Source organism: Egretta garzetta, unplaced genomic scaffold (genome assembly GCF_000687185.1).
Source record: "Egretta garzetta isolate BGI_Z169 unplaced genomic scaffold, ASM68718v1 scaffold447, whole genome shotgun sequence".
In the NCBI taxonomy this organism is placed as follows: Eukaryota; Metazoa; Chordata; class Aves; order Pelecaniformes; family Ardeidae; genus Egretta; species Egretta garzetta.
In genome coordinates this window covers 2,140,341-2,163,646 of record NW_009260397.1, presented here as the reverse complement: position 1 = coordinate 2,163,646, position 23,306 = coordinate 2,140,341, and the positions used below count along the sequence as shown (strand labels likewise).

Below are 23,306 nucleotides of genomic sequence, written 5' to 3'. Positions count from 1 at the left end.
TCCTGGGCCGTGGGTGGTGGTCGGCCAGAGCTGCGCAATGCCGCTGCGCCTGTCTCAGGCTGGACAGGAATTCGTGGCAGCGTCCGCAGCCCCACGTTGGGTGCATCTGCCTCTCGTGTCTGCAGCATCAGTAGTGGTCACCCTGGGAAACTGCTCACACATTGACTTAAAGAACCCAATGCATCAAGGGATTTGGCTGATTTTCCTGTATTTTCTACTCTATCAAGTGCAAAATTATTACTGTGCTACCTAAGGCGAGTAAAAATAAAAGCAGGGTGACTCCTCTCAGTTTCCTTGCTCTGCAGTTTCTTGCTTGTTCTGTTCCATGTGCTATAAATCACCCGGAGGTGTTTCGCCTCCCTGTTCCTCTGCTGACAACTGGCTGAAGCCTTGATTGCGAGCGCTCTGTTTTCTTACAGGCAATATAAATAGTTCCCAGCACCACAGAGCCCTGCTCTCCCTCTCACACTTGTTAAGCAACGCTGCAAAGAAGCAGCAGATAATGCCAATAACTTAGATGGCATTTTTTTTTTTATCCCAGCATCCTGGCGTCCTCGATAAACTTCACTGTGAACACAGGGAAAAGACTTTAGACCGTGTTAAATTGGGAAAAGGGAATGAATCGATTCTGGTGACATATCTGAGCAATTGGTTTCACTTTGTCACTCCAATAGTGCTTTAATTTAGGTTGGCTAAGAAAGTTATTGCATTTTAAATACCAATTGAACATTAAAAAACAACACAAAACCGTATTGTGGTTTAACTGCAGTGTGCCGGAGCTCCCCGTAGGCATTTGTTTCATAACTGCGCAACCTCAGTAAATACCATTAATCAAACCAAACGGGCCGTTTCGTTGACATTTCTTTACCATACAATAACAGCCACCCTCAAGCCGAGCGAAGGGCCTTGCGCGGCGCGTCAGGGACGCTTGCTTTTACGTAAACGAGCGTGGTGGCCCCAGCTCTGCCCGGGGCCGGGGGAAGCAACGAGGGATCGATTTCCCTCTCTTTTGGCTGCCCTCCTGGGGGGCACGGTGTTTCTGGGGGAGGCGGTGACCTGCGCTGACTTCCAGGAGGTGACACCTGCAGTCGTGCTCAGCTGGCTGTGAAGGAGATCCCTCTGCCCTGTGCCATGGGCATCGGAGCCCGCCTTGTCCTCCCACAGGGTCTTGGCTTCTTGTAGAGCTTCTTGGAAGATGCTTCCTTCTCTCCTCGCCTGTATCCTTCATCCTGAACCTATCAGCCTGTTTTCCATTTTAAAAGGACACTGTCAAAACATCTCTCATCACTGTTGAAATAATGCTTTGCCTGTTGTTTAGAGTAATAACCCCTTGGCAGCCTGAGCCGGAAATCTGTTTCCTTACCAAGTTGTTTTTTGCCTCTGACTCACACCCTGGTTTGTTATTGTAGGGTTTGCTCTAGTGCCAGGCTGCCAGTAGGGCTGTTGCATAGTGCAGGCTTTATGCAGGACCTCGGTGTCCCCAGCACCGTTCCTGGGGTGGGGGAAAGGGGAAGCATCAGGTGCTAACGCCCCTCTTTGACTCTCCCAGCCGGAGCAGCACATCCCCCTGCAATGGGAGTGGCTCCGGGTCAGTCCCTGAAGTGGCTCTCAGGTGTCCGAGAGCCTCATGATGGCACCGAGGGAGCCTGCAGCCAAGCACGGCCAACTCCCTTGACAGATGCTGTCGGCCAAGGTCACCGCCGAGGTGACGCTGTTTCTCCGTCTCTGCCGAGAGTGACGGTCCCACCCTGTGTCTGCCACCTCCAAAGCACGCAGCCGAAGTCGGCTTCGTCTTAGGTACCTGTTGTTGGCAGGCCAGAGTGCATGACACAAAATCAGCAGGGATCTACTGCCACCCTCAAGCCAAGAAGCGGGAATCTGCTGCCACCCTCAAGCCACCTGGCTTCACTTCCAGTCCCAAAGTAGAGGTTTTGCGTCCCGGGGAAGATGCTGTGGATGGGTTACTGTGGCATGGAAAAGCCTTGAGAGCCCACACCGTGACAGCCTTCCCTGCAGAAGCGCTTCTGCACTGCACGGCATCTTGTTGTGCCTCTGGGGAACAGAGTGTGGGACAGGGTTTGGGTGTTTGAGCATCTCTGAGCTCACCGGGCTTGCTGGGTCCCGCTCCCAGCTGACTGCTCTCCTTTCCTTCCTCCTTCCCAGCTTCTCTGGAGATGAATGAAAGCTCTCGCTGGACCGAAGAGGAGATGGAGACGGCTAAAAAAGGTGAGCTGCTCATTTTCTTTTTCCTGTCGGCTCTGCTGGACCTAACGCAGCAATCAGGGATGGATGGTGTCTGACTGCTGGAGACTCTGCAGGGTGCTGGGTCCTGAGCCGTGGGGCTGGATTCTGCCCGTCCCACTGCTGGTTTGTTCCCAGTGAGCCTCGGTGGGGGTTTTGGAGGGAGGCAGGCAGTGGTGGTGGGGCTGGCACAGCCTCTCCAGCCCCGGGAGCTGTGCCGACACCAGGGACGTCTGGGCTGTGGCCAGAGTCCGCATGTGTCCTGCGAGGCAGGAGCCGGCCACAGGAAATGGGAAAGGCACTTTGCCTGTTGCTTTTTGCAGCTTCTGGTGTCTGTAGCACGAGGTGTAGCTTCGTGCCGCTCTCTGGAGGTTTGTGCTATCGGTGCGATCTGTTCCAGACATGCTGAGAGTGTCTGCCTGTGTTTGCAGCTCTGGGATTTAGGGAAAGGATGGTGAACCCCAGCACTCCACAGCCACGTGTTGGGGAGCTTGCAAGAGCTGGGGCTGCGGGCAGCACGGGGTGACTTTACATCCTGGCACTGATTCAGAGCCTTTGCTGAGACCGTTTTTAAAAAGTGCTGAGTGTAGCACAGCCCTTCTTGCCACTTCCCCTCCTCGTGCCGCTCCTGTGCCAGCTCTTTCGCTGCTTTAATTTTTTTGCCAAAGTCACGTCCTATTGATGGGCTGTCGAGCTCACGTCCCCAGCCCGTGCATCGCGCTTGCATCGCTGCTGACTCTTCTGGCCCAGTGAGGATTGTAAATGGGAAATTAAAATGGAAATGAGTGTCGTTTGGGGATGGCAAACGCAAACAGGCGTGTTAGCGGGTTCGGCTCTGCTTGGAAAATGCACCTGCTGCCGGGATGGTGATTACATGTTCTGGAGTGCCGGCTGCCCAGGTGCCGATGGGAGCTGTGGACTTGGATTACTTCGCCTGTGAATATCCCGAAGTGTTTGGCTCGCTCGCCTTTAAGCTGTTCCAACCCTCTTTACAGCCCAGTGCCAATCCTGTGTGTTGCCGAGCGGGGCTCTCTATAGACACAAAACTTTATAGATAGACTTTAATCAAGCAAACTGGCCCAGGGCCAGGTAATGGGGTGAGCAGGTGCTGAGCAGGGAAGGGTCGTTGGAGGGATCTTTTCCAAGCACCGCTTTGTTTTGGAGATCACGTCTGGTTGTTAAAAAGTACCTCTTGCTGTTTTATGCTGGATGCTGGAGGTGTGCTTAAGGAGTCTTAAAACCAGCTGCCAAAGCCTGCATGGAGGAAGGATGAAGCGTGGGAGCACGTAGGATTATTCCAGCCCAGGGGCCAGGATGGGGCAGGGAGATTTGCTGGTGTAAAGCCCAATTGCTGATGTTTTCCCCTCCGTTACAACCTGGGAAACTGAGATTGCAACACCAGACTTCTACAGAGAAGCCAAATTCCCCTTTGCCAGGAAGCAGCCGCTTTAATGCTTCGAACTGGCTCTGCTTGGCATTTCCAGGGACTGGTGCGGTGGGGGTTTCCAACTCTCAGCAGCTGCAAAACCCCGGAGGTAACCTCAGAGGCTGGAGGAGGCGGCAGCAGAGCCCGCTGCCAGCGTGGCTGGGCAGGGGTGGAGGAGGCAGCGGGCACCCAGCTTGGGGTGGGCTCGGAGACACGGGCACCGTCCTCCTCACCATAAGGACTTGGCTGCCCCCGCCGCACTCTTCCTCAGTACTGGTACCAGTCTGAGCCCACAGCCAGCTGGTTTGGGGAGTTAAACAAGCAAGATGTGAGTCCTATGGGAAGTCATCCCTAGCACCCTGGGGTGCTTGGGCAGATGGGGATGGTGACCTCTGCTCCCAGCACCCGCCAGCCAGGAGATCAGCCTGGCCTTGCCATCCACCCCCAGCTTTTTTGTGCGTGGCATGAAACCTCATCATTTCTGCTCAGGGAGGTAAGAGAAAGCAGCCCTGGGACAGCGAGACGCCAAAGTCGTCAGCTCTGCTCTGGAGTTGCAGAGCTGTACAGAGAGTTTCCAAGCGGGAGAAGGCAGGGCTGTGTCTACCGGGAGAGACACTAAAGGGGAGTACCATGTTATTAAAGTTAACTAGGGGAACGAAAACCTAGCGAGAGGAAAGTTCTTGCTTAATGACACTTTTATTACACAATAAATTTTGATTCACTAGTCCGTCAAAATGTGCAGAGATTGGTATAATTCTGGGGTGGCGTGTTTTTCTGATATTGCCTCCTTGTGCCACAATTGTCATCCTGACAGCAGGAGGTTTTGATTAACTGGAGTTGCTCGAGGATTTCCCCCTTCCCTTCCTGAGCCGGGGAGCGGGCAGCACCCGCTGCTCTGCCTGGCTTTGCCACCAGGCAGGGTGCAGAGGCTTTCGGCACCAGGATGGGGCTGCTCCTTCAAAGGCAGTGTTCAGGCAGCTCCTGTCTTTGGGGGACCTGCTGGCAGGAGCCCCTGTGGGCTGGAGTTAAAGGTAGGCTGGAAGGGAGTTGGCAAGCAGAGGGTGAGCACTGACCTGGAGCAGCCGGGTGGGTTTATTGCCCCCCCCAGCCCCTCCGCTGAATTTTGCTGCCAGTGCCTGGCGTTGCAGAGCAGCCACAATGGTGCTGGAGCTGCGCTTGATGAACAGGGAGGTTTCGGTGCGACCTTCATTACTCTATAAAGTCTGGTATCTGTTCTCGCCCCAGCTCTGGGTTTCCCCCCTGGCGTCTAACAAGTGGTTTTGTTCTTTGAAACGAGGTGGCGTGGAAGTGGCAGTTTCTTGCTTACCTGAGGTCCTCGTGAGCCTTGCTGAGGCTCTGGGCTCCTCTCCCTCGGGGCAGAGCCGAGCTCAGGCTCTTTCTGCCTTTTCCCAGGCCAAGGAGCCGGAGGGGCCATGGGATGGAGTTGGCATGATGAGGCAGAGGAGAGCTGGGCACAGGTGTAAAAAGCTGATGTCAGAGAGTTAAAAAACCCATGAAGACTCCTGAATAGTTCATTTTGGGTAGATGTAAAATATTTCCCTGGATACAGAAGGTATTCTTCCAGGGCTGATCTTCAGTTCTGCCAACAACCAACTCAGAAAATAAGATTGGGTTTTGGACTGACCTGAACCATTTTTTTTTTCCCCAGTTCCATTCTGTCCACAAAACTAAAATAAAGTGGAATTTTTTAAAAATACTGATTTCTTCAAATTAACACACAGCCAAACCCACTGACGCGAAAGCCCACGGCAGAAGCCAGCCATCTCCCATCGCCTTTTGAACGTGGCTGCCTCTCAGCGTGCTGTCTCGCTGCACAGGATCCTTCTGGAGCCTGAGTGGGTGTGTAAATGCACGCACAAGTGCGCGCTCCTCCAGCCCTGGTTTGGGTTTGCACTGTTATTTCAAATTAACTGCTGGCTGAAGGGTGGAGAGAGGTAGGTCTGTGTGGGTCTTTGCATTTCCCTCCATCGCTTCTTCATGACAGAGCTCTTACAAGGAGCTGGCTACAGAACAGGCGATGCTGGGAAACTGGGATGGAGCTGAGCTCCGTACCTTCCTCCCTTCATCTCCCCTATGCTCGTGTTGGAGCCTTCCCCTCTCTGGTCAGAGATACTGCTGTAAAAACCTGCTGATGGTAGTAAACGTGCACTGGAGAAGCTGGTTTGCAGCCCGTGTCGGTCGTTGTGTGTTGTCCCTCTTGCTGGTCCTGGGATGGGACATGCCTTGGAGTCCCCCAGCCAGCCACCCTCCATCCAGGCTGGGTGCAAGGACAGCCCAGCCTGCCTGTCCCTGGCACCCTGCTGTGGTCAGAGCATGGGCACCTGCGCGTGCCGAGCAAGCCCCCCGTTTGCCACGACGTTCTTACAAAGTGACATGGAAATTACGGGGATGGGGTGGGTTAAGTACCACGAGGGCAAAACCGCGTCCAAGGCATGAATTGGCCATGCTTGCCCTGGAAGATGCTGTGGTCAGCTGCGGTCTCATCTCCACCATCCCAGGCTGGGGCTTTGCTGCTCTTCAGCCAAGGTGTTACCCCTGGGATAGTGCCCGTAGCCCCGCTGCCCGCTGTGCCCCCCGGAGCTGTGCTTTATGCCACCGTTGGCTGAACGTTTCTCGAGCACGTAGGAGAAAACTGTGAGGATTTGCTTAGTGAGTGTCAGGGAATGAAACACAAAAGGCCTGTCAGGGGGAACTGCTGGGTAATTACTATAATTTACAGCCTACATTTTAATTTTGAGCGTTATTTTTTCAACAATAAGGGAGCAGGAATAATATCTGAACCAGGTGAAAGGAGAGAGCTGGGCCCTTCGGGAGTGGCCGCTGCGCGTGGACTTGCTGTCTTGTGCTGGAAATGAGTTTCCCCGGTCGCGCTGGAGGGGATGGCACCTCCCAGGGAGCAGGGGGGCTTCCCGTCCCCTCCCAGCAGTCGCACAGGCTCAGAGGATGGGGACACAGCACAAAAGGAGTGTTGTGGTAGAAGTGGGAGAGCCGGGCAGGTCTGTGGTCAGGGCACAGGGCTGGATGTTTTTGCAGCGGGTTGGTGCAGCGGTCCAGTGACCAGCTCCTCCAAAGGGGAGACCCGAGAGCTGGGGGTCCCCGGCCAGGCCAGCAGAGGACGGAGATGGCACTAGAGCTGAGTTGGCTGGGGGTCCCAACTCCATACCCACACCTTCTTTGGTGGCACTGCCTCCCTCTGGAGAGGTTGTGGGCGTGAAAGCTGCTGGGGGTTTTTGCTGCAAGCTCCCTCATAGCCATGGGGCAGGTCAGAGACATGTTTGTGTCCGGCCACTGAAGGAGAGGTCCAGTGGGAGTGCAATGGGCTGATCCTGGCATCGTCTTCCCAAGGAAGGGTGAGCATCACCCACTACTGCAGCCAGAGCACACCGATCCGGCTGCCTGTGCGATGGTCCCTCCGGCAACACCCCCAGCGCCTGCGGGGACGTGGGCTTGTCGCCCGCATACAGTCCCCACCGCTTGCCTTGGCACGGCATCAGGAGCCCAGCATTCACCCGGCTCTGCCACCCACCGGCTCCGCAGCCCTGGTGAAGTTACTCACCCTCCATGTGCCTCGGTTCTCCCACACGCTGCAAACCGCCCCGAGATGAGCAGGGGAAAGCGGCGCTGCGATGTGCTAAGTCAGCTCAGTGATGCCAGCCTCGCTTTCGGGGTGCCATGGGTGGTGTCGCTGACTCTGTAGTGCCGGTCTTTCTCTGGGACAGGGCTATGGCACGTTTTGGCTGTGCCATAGCCAGAACTGCCTCCATCCCTGCCCCGAGAGGGTGCGAGAGGGGCTGGAGGATCACCCTAGGTACTGTTGAGTGTAGGGGAATGAGATCACTTAGTGTTTCCCTTGTAACCTTGATCTGTTAATCCATGCGAGCTCCCATTAAGGGAACCTTTTATGGGTTCCCTCTGCCATCGCCAAGCCCTGGGTGGAGCAGGGCATCTGTGCCGGGGAGCCTTGAAATGGCTCCGGTAAAAACCCGCAGCTGGGGGCATGAGCTGACAGCCCTTGCACGCCGGGCTGCCCCTCCGGGTTTCTCCTCGGGGCTCTGAGATGCCAAGTGCACGCTACCGCGCTCTCCAGCCTCCTCTCCCTTCCAGCCTCCGCTTGCTGGTACCAGAGCAGAGGCCCCGGTTTGCCCATGGTGAGACCAGTGCCGAACCTCTCCCCATCCCTCTTCCCGCCAGGGCAGCGGCTGCAGGGCCGAGGTGTGCCGGGGTACCACGGGATCCCGCCGGTGCGACCCTGGGCTTGCCTGCACACACCTCCCCAAAGAAAAGCGCCTTTGATTCACTTGAGAGCGGAGGAAACTATTAGCCAAGCTTTGTTTTCCTGGATCCCTCCCCCTGCCGCTGACATTCAGACGAGAGCGAGGGAGACAGAAAGTGAGAGAGGGAGGGCGGGAGCGGGTGCCAAGCGGCCGCACCCCTTGTCAGCTTGGGTCAGCGCCACGTTCGTTATTAATGCTCTGTCAAGATGTCACATTCAGATGCAACGAGCCCCGGGTCAGCCAGAGGAACAGATTAGAGCTCGCTCGCTGCTCCGCCACATACCGACGGCACCGGCTCCCCGTCCCCGGGCTGGCAGGAGCGGAGCTGCAGCGCACGGTTGGCTGCTCCTTCCTCTTCGCCTTTCTCCTGCCCTTTTTCTTTTTTTTTTTTTAATTATTATTATTTCTTGGCAACGTCAGGCATCTCCTGAAACTGCACAGCCTCGCCGTAGCCCCGAGCTGCTGAGCGAGGAGGTGAGGTAGGGGAGAAAATACTGGAGGCGCTTCCATCCACCTTAACAAACGCGGCTGCAGCCGGCTGGAAAGCTCCGGGAAGCGGGCGGGAGGAGCGCGGAGGACGCTGTTCGCTTGCTGGCCCCGCCGGAGGGAAGAGCGCTGGGGCTGGAGCATGTGTTCCCACCAACTTCTGGCATCGGGGTCAGGAGTATCCCGCCTGTGACCTGGTTTCCAGCCTTGGTGCCTGCTCGCTCGCCGCTATCGGCCGCCCATGGCTCTGAAATCCTCTCGCCCCCAGGATTTAAGGAACCAGCTTTGCTTTCTTCTCCATCTCCGGCTGCTGCGAGGGAGCGAAAGCAAAATGCGTGGGGAGGGTGTGAGCGGAGCACTCGCAGCGCTTCGCAGCGGGCTGCTGTGCCCGGGGGGGCTTTGAAGAAGTGCCCCGACGCCCGCGTCCTTTCAGCTCACCCACTGCACACTCCAGGCGCGCTCCCTGCCCGCCGGAGCCGGACCCGGAGCACGTAAGTCCAGCGTTGGAGTCCGAAGGATGGGGTTAACCTCAGGGCTGCGCGTAGCTGCATGCCGGCGGGCAGACCCCGCGTCCCATCCGGAGCCCCCGCCCCAAGCCAACTAGCGCAGGGTTCATTAAGATCTGATAACTCAGTTAGTCATAGTTTCAGTTGCGTTGCGGAATGAAGGGCCACGCGATGCCGAGGCAGGCTGGCGTGCTGGGGAGTGCGGGGCGGAGGCGGGGGGGGTGCAGGGGCTGGGGGCTGCCATGCTGGCAGAGCTCCTCGAGCTGGGATGCCCAGTAAGCCCAGGGCTTACAGGCATGTCCTGGGGCGTCTCAGCTGGTCCCTCCCTGAGTGTGCAGATAATTACAGCGTGGGGAAGCAGGTGTTGCTGTTTTGCTCTGGTTTTAATGTAAAGAGAAGAGCGGCTGGGCTCCCTGCCGGGTCCTGCAGGCAGGGGCTGCGGGCAGCTTCCTCCTCGTGAGCCCGGCACGGACGCGGCCACCTGCCCACCCAGCTGCGAGCTCCCCTGGCAGCGTCCCCGTCCCCCAGGCAGGGGCACAGCGAGCCGGGGCAGGAGAAAGGGCAGCCGGGAGCTGGCATCGCCTGCGGCTGGCAAAGGGCACGCCGCTCCGGGGACCGCTCGCACTGGCAGCCGTCACCCCCCTCCCCAGCCCCGGGCTCTGCTTTGCCCAGTCCCACTTCCCTCCGCCAGACGGCACGGCATCGCGCCCACCGAAGCACCGGGGCTGCCGGTGTCTGCGTTTCGGGGCTTTGCTGGGGTGCAGCAAAGGGCTCCAGCCCCGGCTGTCACACTTGGTGCGGGGCCACCAGCACAGCGATGAGCAAAGGGGGCCGAGCCGCTTGTTTGCTTTGGATGGCAGCGATGGGTTGTGACACCGGGGATGGGTTGTGACACAGGGGACCGTCCTGTTTTCCACTGCAGCCTTCAGCAACTGCGGGGCGAGGACTCCCGCCCCAGCTCGTTATCTCTCATGGTTGTGGCCAGATGACCTTTTTTTTAAATTTATTAATATTTTTAAGAAGTCCCAGCCTGCCAGCAGGGTGACAGAGGTCGTGGGTTTGGCTGGAGCGAGGCTGGGAGTTGCAGAGTTAAAGCTCAAACTTGTTTCTTGGCTTGCTGTGCGCCTTTTGTGGTGCTCAGCGCCATGTGATGCCTGCCTGTTACATGCAATTTGATAAGCCCTGGTGCTGGGATGGGGCAGGATACAGGCACTGACTGGATGTTAACTCCTGCTGTGCTGGGCACTGCTGCTTTTCTTCAGGACCTGGGAAGCAAGGAGGGGGCTTTCATCTCTCCTGGGGTATGTCTATTCAATGCAGACGTACCCCCAGCCCCCATGCTGTGCTCCCCCCTTGCACGGGCACGCGGATCCTGGCCGGAGGCGTGTCCCTCGGGCCCTGACTGCTCGTGGCTGCGCCGAGGTCAGTCTGTCCCGGGGGGGGTTGTCATTGGGCTGAAGCAGAGCCTGGGCTGGCACTTAGGTCTGGGCTGGGGCTCAGGGGTGACACATGGCAGCAGCGTGGCTGAAGGCTGGCATCAGGGCTGGAGCACAGCTACCGTGGCTCCCAGGCACAAGCAGGGCCACCCACGGGAGCCCTAACATGGGACTCGCTGCAGTCCCGAGTCCCACAGCGTCAGAGCAGCCAGGGAGGGGTTTGGGAATGGAGGACGGAGATGCCCAGGCAGTGCCTGTTCCCAGGCTCTGTGGTTGGTTGATTCTGGGCAGGAAAACCCCTAACAAAAGAGGAAGATGCTCTTTGCAGGTTAATTCCCTCCTGGTTTTCATCTTGAAGTCACCTTTTGTGGCAGTACTGTGCCCCTGGGCTCACAGCCTCTCCATTCTGCACCCTACACAAGGTGGAGGGGAGGACCTGGGGAGCTGTTACTTTGACGGTGGCGGTGGCTGCCTGTGGGCAGCCAGGAGCCAGCCAGACCGGCACGACCCAGCTCGGCCGGCAGCGTCCCACAGGCTGGTGGCAGCTCCGGCCCCACAAGTCCCCACGGGAAGGACCAGCCACACACCGGGAAGGATTGCAGGCAGCAAAGCTTTATTTCCCAGAAAGCCTGGATGGTCCTTGTCCAGGTCACCTCCAGGAGCCTAGGGTGGAGGTATCAGGATGCCGCTGCACCACTGGGCTGTGGTTGAGACCCCACCTCCAGCTGTGGGACCAGGCATGCCCAGACACCCCTGCAGAGACTGCAAGGACGCAGGGTGCTGACTCGCTCCTTCCTCCTCCTCCTCTTCCTCCACCCTGCTGGGTTGCCCCAGCGCTGGCAGGAGCCCTGTGCTTGGGTGGCACCATCTGGCCAGGATTGCCAGCCTTTGGCACAATGCCTGACCTGGGAAGCTGCTTTTGCTCATGAGCCTGTGATCAGCACTAATCCCCTGGCATGCCTCTTCCCAGCCCAGGACATCACCTGGGCTTCGCTGCCACTTCCTTGCTGGGGCTGTTCCTCCCCATCTGTAACAGGACTCTGTGCTCCAGCCCCTTGAACTGTTGCCTTGTCAGCCCAGTTGAAGTCATCACTGGGACACAGGAGGGTGGGAAGAGCTTTGCTCTGTGGCAGGGTCTGGGAGCTGCTGCTCCGAGTTCTCCTGGGCATGGCAGCACCTCCTGCAACTGTCCCAAAGGGAAGGGATCACCACTCACCCTCCTGACCGCCCGGTGCCTGGCTGAGACGTGGCCGTGGGACGTGTTTTATTCCAGAGGTGGTCAGCATAGTGCCTTTTTTCCTCTTGGAAAGAAAAACAGGCTCTTGTAGGTCATCCCCTGGCCTAGGAAGCCTTGCAGACGGGTGCTAGTGACCATATTGTTCCTGTGGAGTTTGGCTTGCGCGGAGGATGTTTCCCATCCTGCGTGGTTAATGCTTCCCTTGTGTGAGTGTATCTGGTGTTAACCCCTTTTCCTTCTTCCCTCCTGTGACCGCAGGTCTCCTTGAGCATGGGCGGAACTGGTCAGCCATTGCCAGGATGGTGGGCTCTAAGACCGTGTCGCAGTGCAAAAACTTCTACTTCAACTACAAGAAGAGGCAGAACCTGGATGAGATCCTACAGCAGCACAAACTGAAAATGGTGAGAGCCCGGTCTCAGCCCTCACCCATAGATACTTCCCAGCAAGTGCTTGCCTACTTCCCACAGCCAAGAGGGATCTTTGATCATCTCAGAGTAAAAGCTCTGGGGACTGGGGAGCGGGAAGTGTTCAGGAAAGGGTTGTCCACCCATCTGGCCCCGGGAGGTCTGGAGGAGGGGGAGCTGCTGCGTGGGAGATGCCTGGGTATCTGGAGCACGGCTGGTACACAGGGAGATAACGAAGGAGCAGGAGGAGCAGGGTTGTGGTGTGTTGGCCAGGATGAGAGCTCAGTCCTGGCGGCACAAATCCTTTGATGCCGGCGCGGTTGTGCTGTTCCACCCTGGGGAGCAGAGCGCCCCACGGGGCAGCGCAGCTTGGCGCCTTGCAGGTACCACAGTTACCTGGTAAACTGCCAGTTTGCCCCAAAGAAATGCAGGGGTTTAGGACAACGCGAGGAAGGGCTGTTCCCGCCATGGATGTTGGTTGTCTTCGGGGCTGAGAGCAGATGCGTATGTCCCTCCGTGCCTCGGTTTCCCTGTCAGAAAGGGTGAATGCTGCTTCTTTTCTGGCATGCAGTGCAGGGTGCTAGTGAAGTGGGGTTTGTTGGGCATTCTGGAGATAGGATGGACTGCTAAGAGCAACTAAGGATTATAATTATTTCATTTGTGGAGTGTCCTGGGGTTCCCAGTTTCTAGCTAATAGAATTCACATGGCTAAACCCCCAAGGGGTGCTTTGAAAATGCAAAGGACAATGTTCAATGCAGGAATCTCTCCAAGCAAGCTATTACAGCAAGAGTAAAAAGAAAGACAGGAAAACATTCAATGACTCACCCAGGAATTTAATATCCTAGTCAGTCTATAGGAATGAGAGAAAGAGAAGACATCGGCGATTCTTTTTTATTAATTCTCTATGCACAGAGGCACTCCTGTGTTCCCGTGTTTCACCAAATTGTTTTTAGAAACAAAGCAAACAAACTATATAAAAGACCCCCAAAACAATATAAAGGCTGGAATGAAATGTGCATCAAGCCCTCCAAATATAACGTGTTGCATTATAAAGATACCATTGTTCATTACTGGGGAGAATCTGAAATAAGATCATACAGCTTAGCTGGCAGTGGAGCTGGTGTATATTAATTTACTCTGCTTCCTAATGTTTCAGAAATTATATCACGGAAGTGTTTTTCTGCAGAACCACATTTTTCCCTGCATCCGTCCCTCCAAGGCAGCCGCTAGACTTCTCCTGTCTAATTGCTCACTCTCACTTGCAGTTTATATCAGCATCATCATTTTATTTTCTGAGCATTGGAGGCTGTGGGATTCGGTTGTGGAGAAGAACAATGAACGTTCAGCTGTTATTTATTGTGCTCTATTGTTTTGTGGCAACAGCAGATGCCAGAAAGCTGAATAAAATAAAAGAACAACTGAGATTAAATTGCCATAGACCTTCCTTCCTGACTCCTAAATATATTCAGAAGCAAACAGAGTCTCCTAATCTCATCCTATACCCAGTAGTCAGCCGTGAGCTCTGTGGAGGGAGCGCGTGGTGAGGCAGCGTGGCATCGCCTGGTTGTGCTGTCACATCCCCAGGTTATTCCCTGGCCTCGCCACTAACAGCTATTGCTGATCATGTGCAGGGAAACACAGTGGCTCTGCTTTTCTTCCTCTTGCCTAATGAGAGTAAACTTAATTAGCAGATCTTACTCATTTCCTAAATGGGGCTCGTTAATTTTGTAGCCTCCTCTTCCAGGTAGGTGTGACACCAGGTTTCAGCAGTGTGCAGGCGGCTTGGAGGAGCTGCAGGGGTGGGCAGGCGGCAGTGACTGGTGTGGGACGGGGAGCAGAGCGTGGCAAGGTCCCTCTGTCCCCAAAACGTGGCAGAGTGCAGTGCAGAGCGGGATGTCCCCACTCCCCATGCTGGGACAGTGCTGGGTGGGATGGGGCCGGGCATTTTGGCAGCCCCTTGTTCCCTTGTGTGCTGAACCCTGGCTGACCATTGCCCAAGGAGGTTTGGGGATGGGGGACTGTCCCTCTGAGCATCCAGAGCATTAGGAAGGAGAGAGGTTTGGGTTGCAGTGGGTGAGGGTGTCTGGCACAGTGATGCTCCTTTTCCACCTCTCCAGAGCCTACACGGCCCATACACTTCCACATGCCATGTTTGGGGGTTTAATTTTAAGACCCATCCTTTTTCTGGAGAGATTTTTTCCCAGGGAAAGGGCACACAGGGACCAGGGAGCTGCACGTGGGCTGTGTCAGCACCCGGAGCCCCGTTTCCCCTCTCCCCTGAGCTGCTCAGTGCTCATGAGACCCTGTTCAAGGAGGGGAATCCCACTGCGGTCCTGGCTCAACGGGGCTGGATGCTACAGATCCTCACCCTCCTCCCTCTGCAAGCACCCCCACGGATCAGGGTGTCCCTGCCAGCTGGCTGCACCGTGGGACAGGCAGCCTGGTGCTGGTGGGGCAGGGTCAGGCCACCTCGAGGCTTCACTTTATCTGCCCGGCTGTGTGTTTTGGCTTGGTTTCACTGCCGAGTGGCTCAGATGCGTCCCAGGCATCAGCGTCACTTAGCCTTGACCTTCTGTGCACTGGGCTCTCTAATCTCGGCATTTAAGGAAAGCAGGGCATTGGGATACACGGTGTCCTCAGAGCTGCTCTTTTTGTTAGCAGTTGGAGATTAGGCGCCGTCTTCACCCGGACCTCTTTGTGGTGTGATTGTCCCTTCGATCTAGTGACTGCTGGGGCTTGTTTTGGCTTGTGCAGCAAAGATGGGCGAGTCATCTCCTGGGCTGGTGCTGGTGCTGCTTGGAGGACCAATCTTTTGGACCCCTCTGAGCAACATCTCTGCAATTCCTTGCTTTTTTTGGGTGGTGCTGGCTTCACACAACAAAGCTGTTTCAGGGGGGACAGCCTGGCGGCCTCTTCCGGAGGGTAAACAAGTCTGCCCTGCTTTGGTGCAGAGCCTTGGTCTCGGGATGGGGAACTGAGACCCTCCTCACCACGGTGGGCAGACAGGTCCTGCCTGTGGGATCATCTCTCTGTCCCTTCCCATTGCTGCTGCTCCCACAGCAGAGCACGGGAGTCGCTCCGTGGTTAGACCTGGTCCTGGTGCAGTCTCAAATACGCATCGTTACGTCGCACCAGTGTGGGGGTGCCTGGGCTCTTAGGACAGGCTGAGGCTAAGGGGAGGCACCCATGTCAATAGCGGGGGTTTGGAAGCTGGTTTGGCTATTGCTGCCACATCAGGTGGTGAGTGCAAGGAGATGTCAAATTTGTCAGGATGGCTGCGCTGCCTGGAGGCAGAAGGCCAGAGAGATGTTGCGCTTGAGGGCTAGTGGCATCTCCATCTCCTCCTCCAGGACAGATGGCGCAGGTGAACTTGAGTGGTGGGAGGCAGAGCCCAGCACCCCAGGTGGCAGGAGAAGAGGTGGGAGAAGGTCTGCCTGTCCCTGCCAGGCTGGGAATCGGTGTGATGGGACTGGCTGGGGACTCGGTTCCGGGAGGACAGCACGGAGGAGCAGGCGTGGAGTGGTCCCTCGCGCAGGGTTTGGTGTCCTCGCTGTGCACAGTGTGTCTCCTCAGTGGTCTTGGCGAGGCAGACGGCGCAAGTAGCACCAAGTCCTGGATGCTCCTGCAAACGTACCTGGTGGCAGGTAGAGAGCAGGGACCCCATGGGCTGGGATAGCACAAAATGAGCCTCAAAGTGCCCATAGCGAGTGGTCCTGGCACTTTCCCATGGCCTTGCTGGTAATCACTGGGATTAAGAGTACGTTGTGATGATGGGGGACACCTGGTCCCACGCATGTCTCACAGAGACTCTTCTGTGTCCACTGCAGTCGTGGTTAGGATCCCATGTTAGACGTGGTGGCCCTGTGGCTGCTTAGAGAGGCAGGGCAGAAAGGGACCCCTTTGCTGGGCAGGGTGCTGGGAGCAGGGCTGCATGAGGCAGCCAGAGCTGTTGGCATTATAAGAGGCGAGGTGGTGGCCTGAACATATCTCTCTCTAGCCATAGCCAGTATCTGCTGCCTGGATCTCATATCATCTTCCCTAAATACCAGCAGTGGGGTCTGCCAGGAGAGGGACCCACGGTGCCCCTGGGGCGGCTCGCTCCTCCGCTCTGCTGGCCGCTGCCGGCCCCCGGGCTCTGGCCAAGTAGGGTGCTGAGGCAGAGGCTGGTTCCCGGCGAATTCCCCAGTGAGGAGCCTGCTCCTGCCCGCAGCTGAGTCACGGACCTGTGAGTAAGAGGCAGAGAAGTCTTTGCCATAGTAACGTCGGCGCTTTGTCACTGCATTAGCGTGATGGGGAACTGCTGCTTCAGACAGAAATGTGCGGTTGCTGAATCGCTGCCGTAGCAGAGGCGCGAACGCTGGCAGCGCCGGGGCATCGCCGCTGGGACGGGGCGAGGGCACCGCAGAGCCCTGCCTTCCTCCCGCTGCGTCTCCACGCCTTCACAGAGCCCTTTCTGAAGTGCCTTTTTTCCCCTCTCTCCTGCCCAGTTTGATAAAAATAGATTTTGAGCAAGCAGCGTTTCCAAGCAAAAAGCAGTTGTATTTGTTTGTTTTATCTGGAAGTTTTTTAAGGGATTGAAAAGTTGCTGGGGGGGTGGGGGCGGGAGGGTAGCAGGGGGACCAGCTCTTCCCAGCACAGGGATCCAGCAGCAAAGTTAACGTTTCCACCACGGCTTTATCTTTTCATCCATGTAAATAAACGTCCTACACACGTCATTCGTGTGGGGTTTGCAGGGAGAGCCGGAGATGATGGGCCTGTTCCTACTGGTAATATTTACTCAAGCAACAAGAGCAGGAAACAATAGCAAAGCCGAGACTTTTCCTTGAGGTTGGCAGGAGGGAGCAGCTCTCCCTGCCCTCGTGGCTGCGGCATGTGCCCCGGCGAGCAGGAACGGGGCTGTCTCAGGGCAGGACAGGGCACTAGGCAGCTCACCTTTGGGATGCCGCGCCGCACGGAGCGTCCCCACTGGCAACAGCCTCCCCGGCATGGGAGTCAAAGTCCTTTGGCAGTACCTGCCGCAGGGGACACGAAAGCTGGTGCACGAAAATGTTGGCTGGGCCGTATCTGGGGCATCGGCTTCGTTATCTGCAGATGAGCGTCAAGCTGCAGCCACGCATGTTTGTGTAGCTTGAGGTAGTGCCTGGAAATGCGCAGGACGAGCGCGTTGCACGTGCGTAATGAGCAGACGTGGGACCGCCAGGCTCTCGCCAGCCCTGCCCTGGTGTCTTCTGCATGTGCGTCCCTTGTCCACACATCAGTGCCACCCCTCCCTTGGAGGCTCACTGCTGCCTGGGGCTGGGGCTCTGCATGGAGCCGGGCTGGCCATTGCACAACGGTCAAGGTTTTTTGGCCAGGTGAGACCATGCTGCCGGGCTTTCAGCAGGCGAGTCTGGTCCCAAGGACTGATTTTAGAAGGTTTACCCAGTGAGACCGTGGTGGTATTAACATCCCTCTCAGCCGTTCAGGCAGGACTGGTACTGTCTGCTCCCCATCCCGCTGGTCTGTGTTTCTCACCATCCTCTGCCTCTTCCCCAGGAGAAAGAAAGGAATGCCAAGAGGAAGAAGAAAAAAGGCACCGCCGTTCAAAGCGAAGAAGCTGCCTTCCCTCCCACAGCCGAGGACGAGGAGATGGAGGTGTCGGGGACGAGCGGGAATGAGGAGGAGATGGCCGAGGAGGCAGAAGGTGAGGCGGGCGGGGGGCTGTGGCAGGGGGAAGAGCTCAGCTCTCCTGGCTTTGCTGTGCGGTTGTGGCAGAGGCACCGTGCCCGGCCTCTCCAGGGCTGCAAATGTCAGCACTCACAGGGTGTTGTGTCTGTCACCCCAAAGCCACACCAAGGTGACAGCGTCCCGCAGCACAAGGTGCTTGTGGCCTCTTGGATGCCTCTGGCTTTCACGCTTGTGAGGAGTGCCCTGGATCGCTGCCCTCCTCCCATTTCTGTCTGGAGGATGTTTATTTTGGGAAGGTCGTGCAATGCAGGAGCTTTGCTACCAGCCAACTTCTGCCGTGTCTGCCAGGCACCCACGGGGGTCCCCAGGGAGGCTCTCAGCAGCCTCTGCGGCCCAAAGCTCCTGGCCCCCTGCATCGAGGCTGCATGTAAAGGGCTCACCAGGAACTTGGGGTGGTCCCAGCGGCTTCTCCTCACCCTGGAGGAGAGAGAACCCTTTAGTTTCCAATTTCCATCAGTGTGCGCTCCCCAGAGCACCCAGCTTGCCAGGGCCTGGCATGTTTGTATGCTCTTACAAACCCCATTTCGTGGTGTTTTCCCCCAAAGGGGCATCCCTGCATGCTCAGCAGGGTTAGATAGCCACACCATGGCCTCTCGAGATGCTTAGCATGGGCTCGCGGAGGGGTAGCCTGCTAAGGTCTGTGTGTGCCCATCCCTGTCCTGTCAGGGCATCGCTGCTGCTGCTGCTGCCCCGGACGGTGGAGCCCGCGCTGCCAGCAAAGGCAGGGGAAGCCGTGGTCTCCCACCGGCAAGGCTGATGTACCTTGGCAAGTCTTTTTCTCCTCCTTTCCCTTTTAAGGCAGTATTTTCCTCCCTCCCAGCCATACCAAAGAAAGGAAACAACTTGAAAGTGACAATTTTCAGCTATTTATCACTTAGAAAGCGCGGCAGCGAGTTTGGAGAAAATGTGCATAATTTTCCAACAATAGCCCCATTCGACTTTTGTCAAAGTAATTTAATAACTTAACCAGCACTGCTGGCACCACACTGGTTCCTGGCCTTAGCACCCAGGCTAATGGGACTCGAAATGGGAAATCTTTTCAAATCATCGTTGTGAGTGACTCATTACAAGGCAGATTCCAGGTAAATCTTTGTGTGAGGTGATATGTGACTCAGAGGCGCAGAGTAAATGGTAGTTATTGCTCTTTGTGAGAGTGCCTGAGAGGAAACAATGTCTTTTTGAGATTAGAGACGGATCTCTTGACATGCTCCTGAGCTTTACGCTCCAAGCCTTGTCTCTTGTTCTGCTGCTGGGGTGGGCTACGGAGCTAAAGAAAGGTGTAAGCAGGGGGGATGAAATGTCACAGGCACAGAAGTGACAGGGCGGTGTGTGCCGCTGCCTCTGGGCTGACATTTGGGGATGCTCAGCTTGGGGTTGGGGCAGGAGGGATTTGGCATGGGGGTTACGGTGTAGACCACAGAGTCAGCATCCAGAGGGGGTGTGCTGGAGCCTGGAGCTTGGCTGAGCCTGGGACAAGCCACTGCTGGGTGTCTTGGCATGGCATTCGGAGGGGCATCGAGTGGCGGGCAGGGAGAGTTTGGCCAAACATGCTGTAAACCCCGTTGCTGAGGGGCGGGGGGGGGGAACACCTCATTGCTTGATTGCAGGTGAGTAGAGGTTGGAGAAGGCTGAGGTTCCTGATGAGTGTGTCCCATTTTCCTGCCAAGGAAGGATGGATGTGCTCCGGCGTACAGCTCTTGGGACACAGTCCCCCTGTGTCACTCATCTCGCTGGTGTCTGAAAGCTGGCTGTGCGGCTGTGGAGAGAGACAAGTAAAGGAATGTGCAGGAGAAAGCGTTTGGGCCACAAGCATGAGAGCCGTGCCCGGCAGGGATGTGCTGAGATGGGGCCGTAGAAGTCTCCTGGTGCTCCTGGCCCTGGCCCTGGCCCTGTTTGTCTGGCGAAGGCTCGGAGGGAGCGATCCTCTCCCCAGCCGTAGAAACAATCTCTTGGCAGCACCTTCATCTGCAGTGGTGCATGGATCCTTGCTTCCAGCTCGCTTCAAGCCATTGGTGGCAGATTTGAGAATGCTCCTTCCCATGTAATAATTAACCTGTCCCACAGCACGGCCAGCGCTTTGCTTTCACCGACCCTGACCTCCTTTCTAGTGCCACTGGCGGCTTAAATAACAACAAACACGCGTGGTGGTTTGGGATGGTCCCCAGCTGCCCCGGGGGGTGGCAGAGCCAGGGACACAGGCGACGTAAGTCAGCAAGCAGGGTGCCAGCGAGGTGCCTGGCCCCGGGGGAGCAGAGCTGAACCAGAGCCATGGGTGAGAGGGCAAGGAGGGAGCAGGTCCTGTCCCGCGGATCCAGCCAGCAGCCAGGGTTTTCCCTTAAAACCCAGTCGCTTGGTCTCCAGGCTTTTGGGCGTGTGGCTTTGTGTTTGGGTGGGGGTTAACAACAGTTGTCGTGCTGGGCAAGTGAAGAGGCCCCCAGAGCATCCCTTTGCTTAGGAGGCTCTGGATCCGGGGATCCCGCACAGCTCTTCAAGCCCCGGGATCATCTCCCCCTCAGAGGAACGAGGGCGTTCTCCTCCCATGGGAGGGGGCGGAGGCAGCGATATGGGAAGCGAGAATCTCGGGCTGATCCTTATTTTTATTTCTTCTCCTTTCTCAGCTGCAGTAAATAACAGCTCCGACACGGAGAGCATTCCCTCGCCGAGGCCTGAAGCCAAAGAAGGAGGCGAAAACGGGGCCAAGGCACCACCCGGGCCAGGAGGTGACTCCAGCGCAGAACCGGCAGTCAAGTTGGAAGAGGCTCCAACCCCCCCTGACGCTCCCCCCGCTCCCCCCGCCAACCCCGCTCCTGCCACCAGCCCTCCACCGGAGGCAGCTCCCGAGCCGCCCAGCAGCGAGGAGAAGGTGCAGGAGGACCTGGTGGTGGACGTGGTGAAAACGGAGGAGCCAGAGAAGGTGAGCGAAGAACCCTGCAAGAACGAGGTGAAGAAGGAGGAGAGTGAAGACAGCCAGGAGAAGGACAAGGGGAATGACAAGAAAGCGGAAAGTGGCGTCAGTGGTGGAGGGACAGCAGGGACGGAGGGGACACCCAAGGCTGAGAAGAAGGAGAGCCATAAAGGCAGTAAAGGCCCTGGGGTGAACCCTGACAGCGACTCCAGTGCTACCTGCAGCGCAGATGAGATGGATGAGCAGGATGCTGTGGACAAGAGCAGGTAGGAGCGGGGAGAGGGGTGGGCAAGCGCGTGGCCCGAGGGCCAGACAAGCATTTCCATTGCATGCCGCCGTGCGTATGTGCACTTCCCTGAGCTCCTTCTTGGGAATATCACCGCTCAGATGCTCCCCCAGGCAAAGGACATGCCCGACTGTGTCCCCATGTGACTGTGACCCTTTGGCCATCACTTGCAGAGGGGCCATGACACAACGGGCAGTGCGATGTCCCAATGTACAGGTGCTACCGGGCAATGGCTGCGGGCAGGTGTTGGGTGCAGAGCTGCTGCGTCTCCTGGCCGCAGCCCATCTGGGTGATGCAATGGAGTGGGACGTGCCCCCGGGGACAGCAGTTGTGTAGAGGTGCAGGCTGGTGTGCCAGCATTTGGGGTTGGGAGTAGTTTCTGTCTGAGTCAGCACTGGCCAGAGCCAAGTCATGTCAGGGACGTGTTCCCACTGCAGAGAGGGGGCAATTTGTTCCCTTGGTGGAGATGCTGCTTGGATTTGTAGGGGTGAATTACCCATCCTGGCTGTAAAGGCAGGAGAACGGTGTGGGCTGTGCAAGCTTTCCTGAGGCCGTGCCACTGGGTCCTCACCTGAGCCGCTGTGGTCCCGAGCCCTCGAACCACCACTGGGGCTGGCAGCCAAGGGCACCTCTGACCCTTCCTGGGTGGCTCTTGGGACAGGGAGGGGAAACACTGGCTTCTTCCTTGGAGAAAGGTACTGTTCCCCTCCTGGCCCTTCCCACAGAGTCCTCCCCACCCAAAAGCCTCACAAATGGGGAGAGGGTTTCCTGGTTTTTAAAGAATATATATATGAATACATGCGTCTTTGTAGCGCTGATTTCTCTAATGGCTCCTGCTTCCATCCACCCTGGCTCCTGGGTCAGGAGGGACCTCTGAGTCCGCCCTGCCGTTGCACGTAGGGACAGCAGTCCCTCCCCGCTCCCCGCCTTGGAGCTGGGCTGAGATGAGAGGCTGGCATCCCACATCCTACACCCAAGTGTCCTGCATCCCACATCCCTCCCATGGGCTTGCAGGGGGCAGTTTGGCAGCAAGACGGGTGCTGCCAGGCCAGGCAGGCCATACGCAGCGCTGCAGACGGGGCTATTTAACAAACCAACCGAGCAAAGCAGCGGGACAAGGCAGCAGGGAGCCACCGTGCATCTCCACCGCTCCTAACGGCCTCCGCGCGTTCCCTGTGATGGATGCAGGAGCCAGTGGGTGAGTGCTGCTCGTGCGGGAGCAATCTCCGCGCTGCCCAGCCGCCCTGGGGGAGCAGCCCCTCTCGCTGCCGAGCAGCTGGAAGCAGCACTGACGATACCGAGGGGTGGTGCGGATGCCGCTGGCCCTGTCCCCGTGGCAGGGCTGAGGCCTCTTGGCTGCAGTGCTCCTCTCCGGCGGTGGACGGAGTCCAGCACCACCCCTCCCCACCCTCTCCTCCTTCCCAGACGGGAGAAAACCTCCCAGCATGGGAGAGTGAGGCCAGTGGGGCTGCGCTCTTCAAGTTTAACATTAACCCAACTGAAAACAGGACAGCAGCAGCTCGTACCAACTTCCCAGCAGCAAAGGAGCAGGTCGTCTTGGGAACGACTTTTTCATCCCCGGCTCCTCGCTGAGTCAGCGCCTATCTCGCTTGTCAAACAGTTACCAGCTTCCAGGAATATTAAACATTAAACAGGCGTCCCACAGCTCCTGGGCCACTCCTCTTATCCGGTGTGGCGGTGAAGCGCGGGTGACAGCAGAGCTTGCTGGCACGGGAAAGCTACAGCCGACACTGGCACCTGGCACTGCCAAGCCCAGCAGCACCTACGGGGTCGGTCTGCAGGCGGATCGAAGGTTTTGGCACCATCGTGCTCCCAGCAGGGACTCTGTGCCCTTCCCCAATGTAGCTTTGCTCCCTCGCATTTCCCAGCGGCCGAGGGCTGCTCGCTCGCAGGCGGTTACCGCAGCCCCGCTGCTGCAGCGTGACTGGCGATGAGCAGGACGAGGCTGCCGAGATGCCGCGTGAGCCGCCCCATCACCGCATCACCCGATGCTCGCCCGCCCACCCAGCGCCGGCGGGGCGTGGGTGCTCTTCCCTGCGCTTGCAAAAGCACCGAGCTGTCCGCAGCATCTCCCAGAAGGGGACAGAGGGTGGCTGGGGTGTCCCTGCAGCGAGAAGGAAGGGGTGCAGGCTTGGCATGAGAGATGGGGGCAACCTTTCTCAGGTCCGCCTGTGGTTTGCGCTAGCAAACACAAGTCCAGGAGAAAGAGTTGCAGCCTTAATTCCTCAAAGCTGAAGAAGGTGACTAATTGTCTGTGGTTCCATACCGCGTGTGCTGTGAGAGGGCTGCTGCTAGAGCTGCCAGTACTGCGGTTCCGGGGGAGGGGGCGCTGGCT

General features: G+C 57.4%; 1 protein-coding gene across 1 annotated transcript in view; it reads left to right on the top strand.

Moving 5' to 3' along the window:
- The window catches only part of NCOR2 (nuclear receptor corepressor 2), a 188,012-nt gene that overhangs the window by 123,862 nt on the left and 40,844 nt on the right, over nucleotides 1-23,306 (top strand). The window contains exons 17-20 of the mRNA XM_035898548.1: nucleotides 2,164-2,226; nucleotides 11,886-12,028; nucleotides 17,568-17,715; nucleotides 20,378-20,930. Coding sequence (XP_035754441.1) covers nucleotides 2,164-2,226; nucleotides 11,886-12,028; nucleotides 17,568-17,715; nucleotides 20,378-20,930 — 907 coding nt within the window. The remainder of the gene's footprint in view (nucleotides 1-2,163; nucleotides 2,227-11,885; nucleotides 12,029-17,567; nucleotides 17,716-20,377; nucleotides 20,931-23,306) is intronic.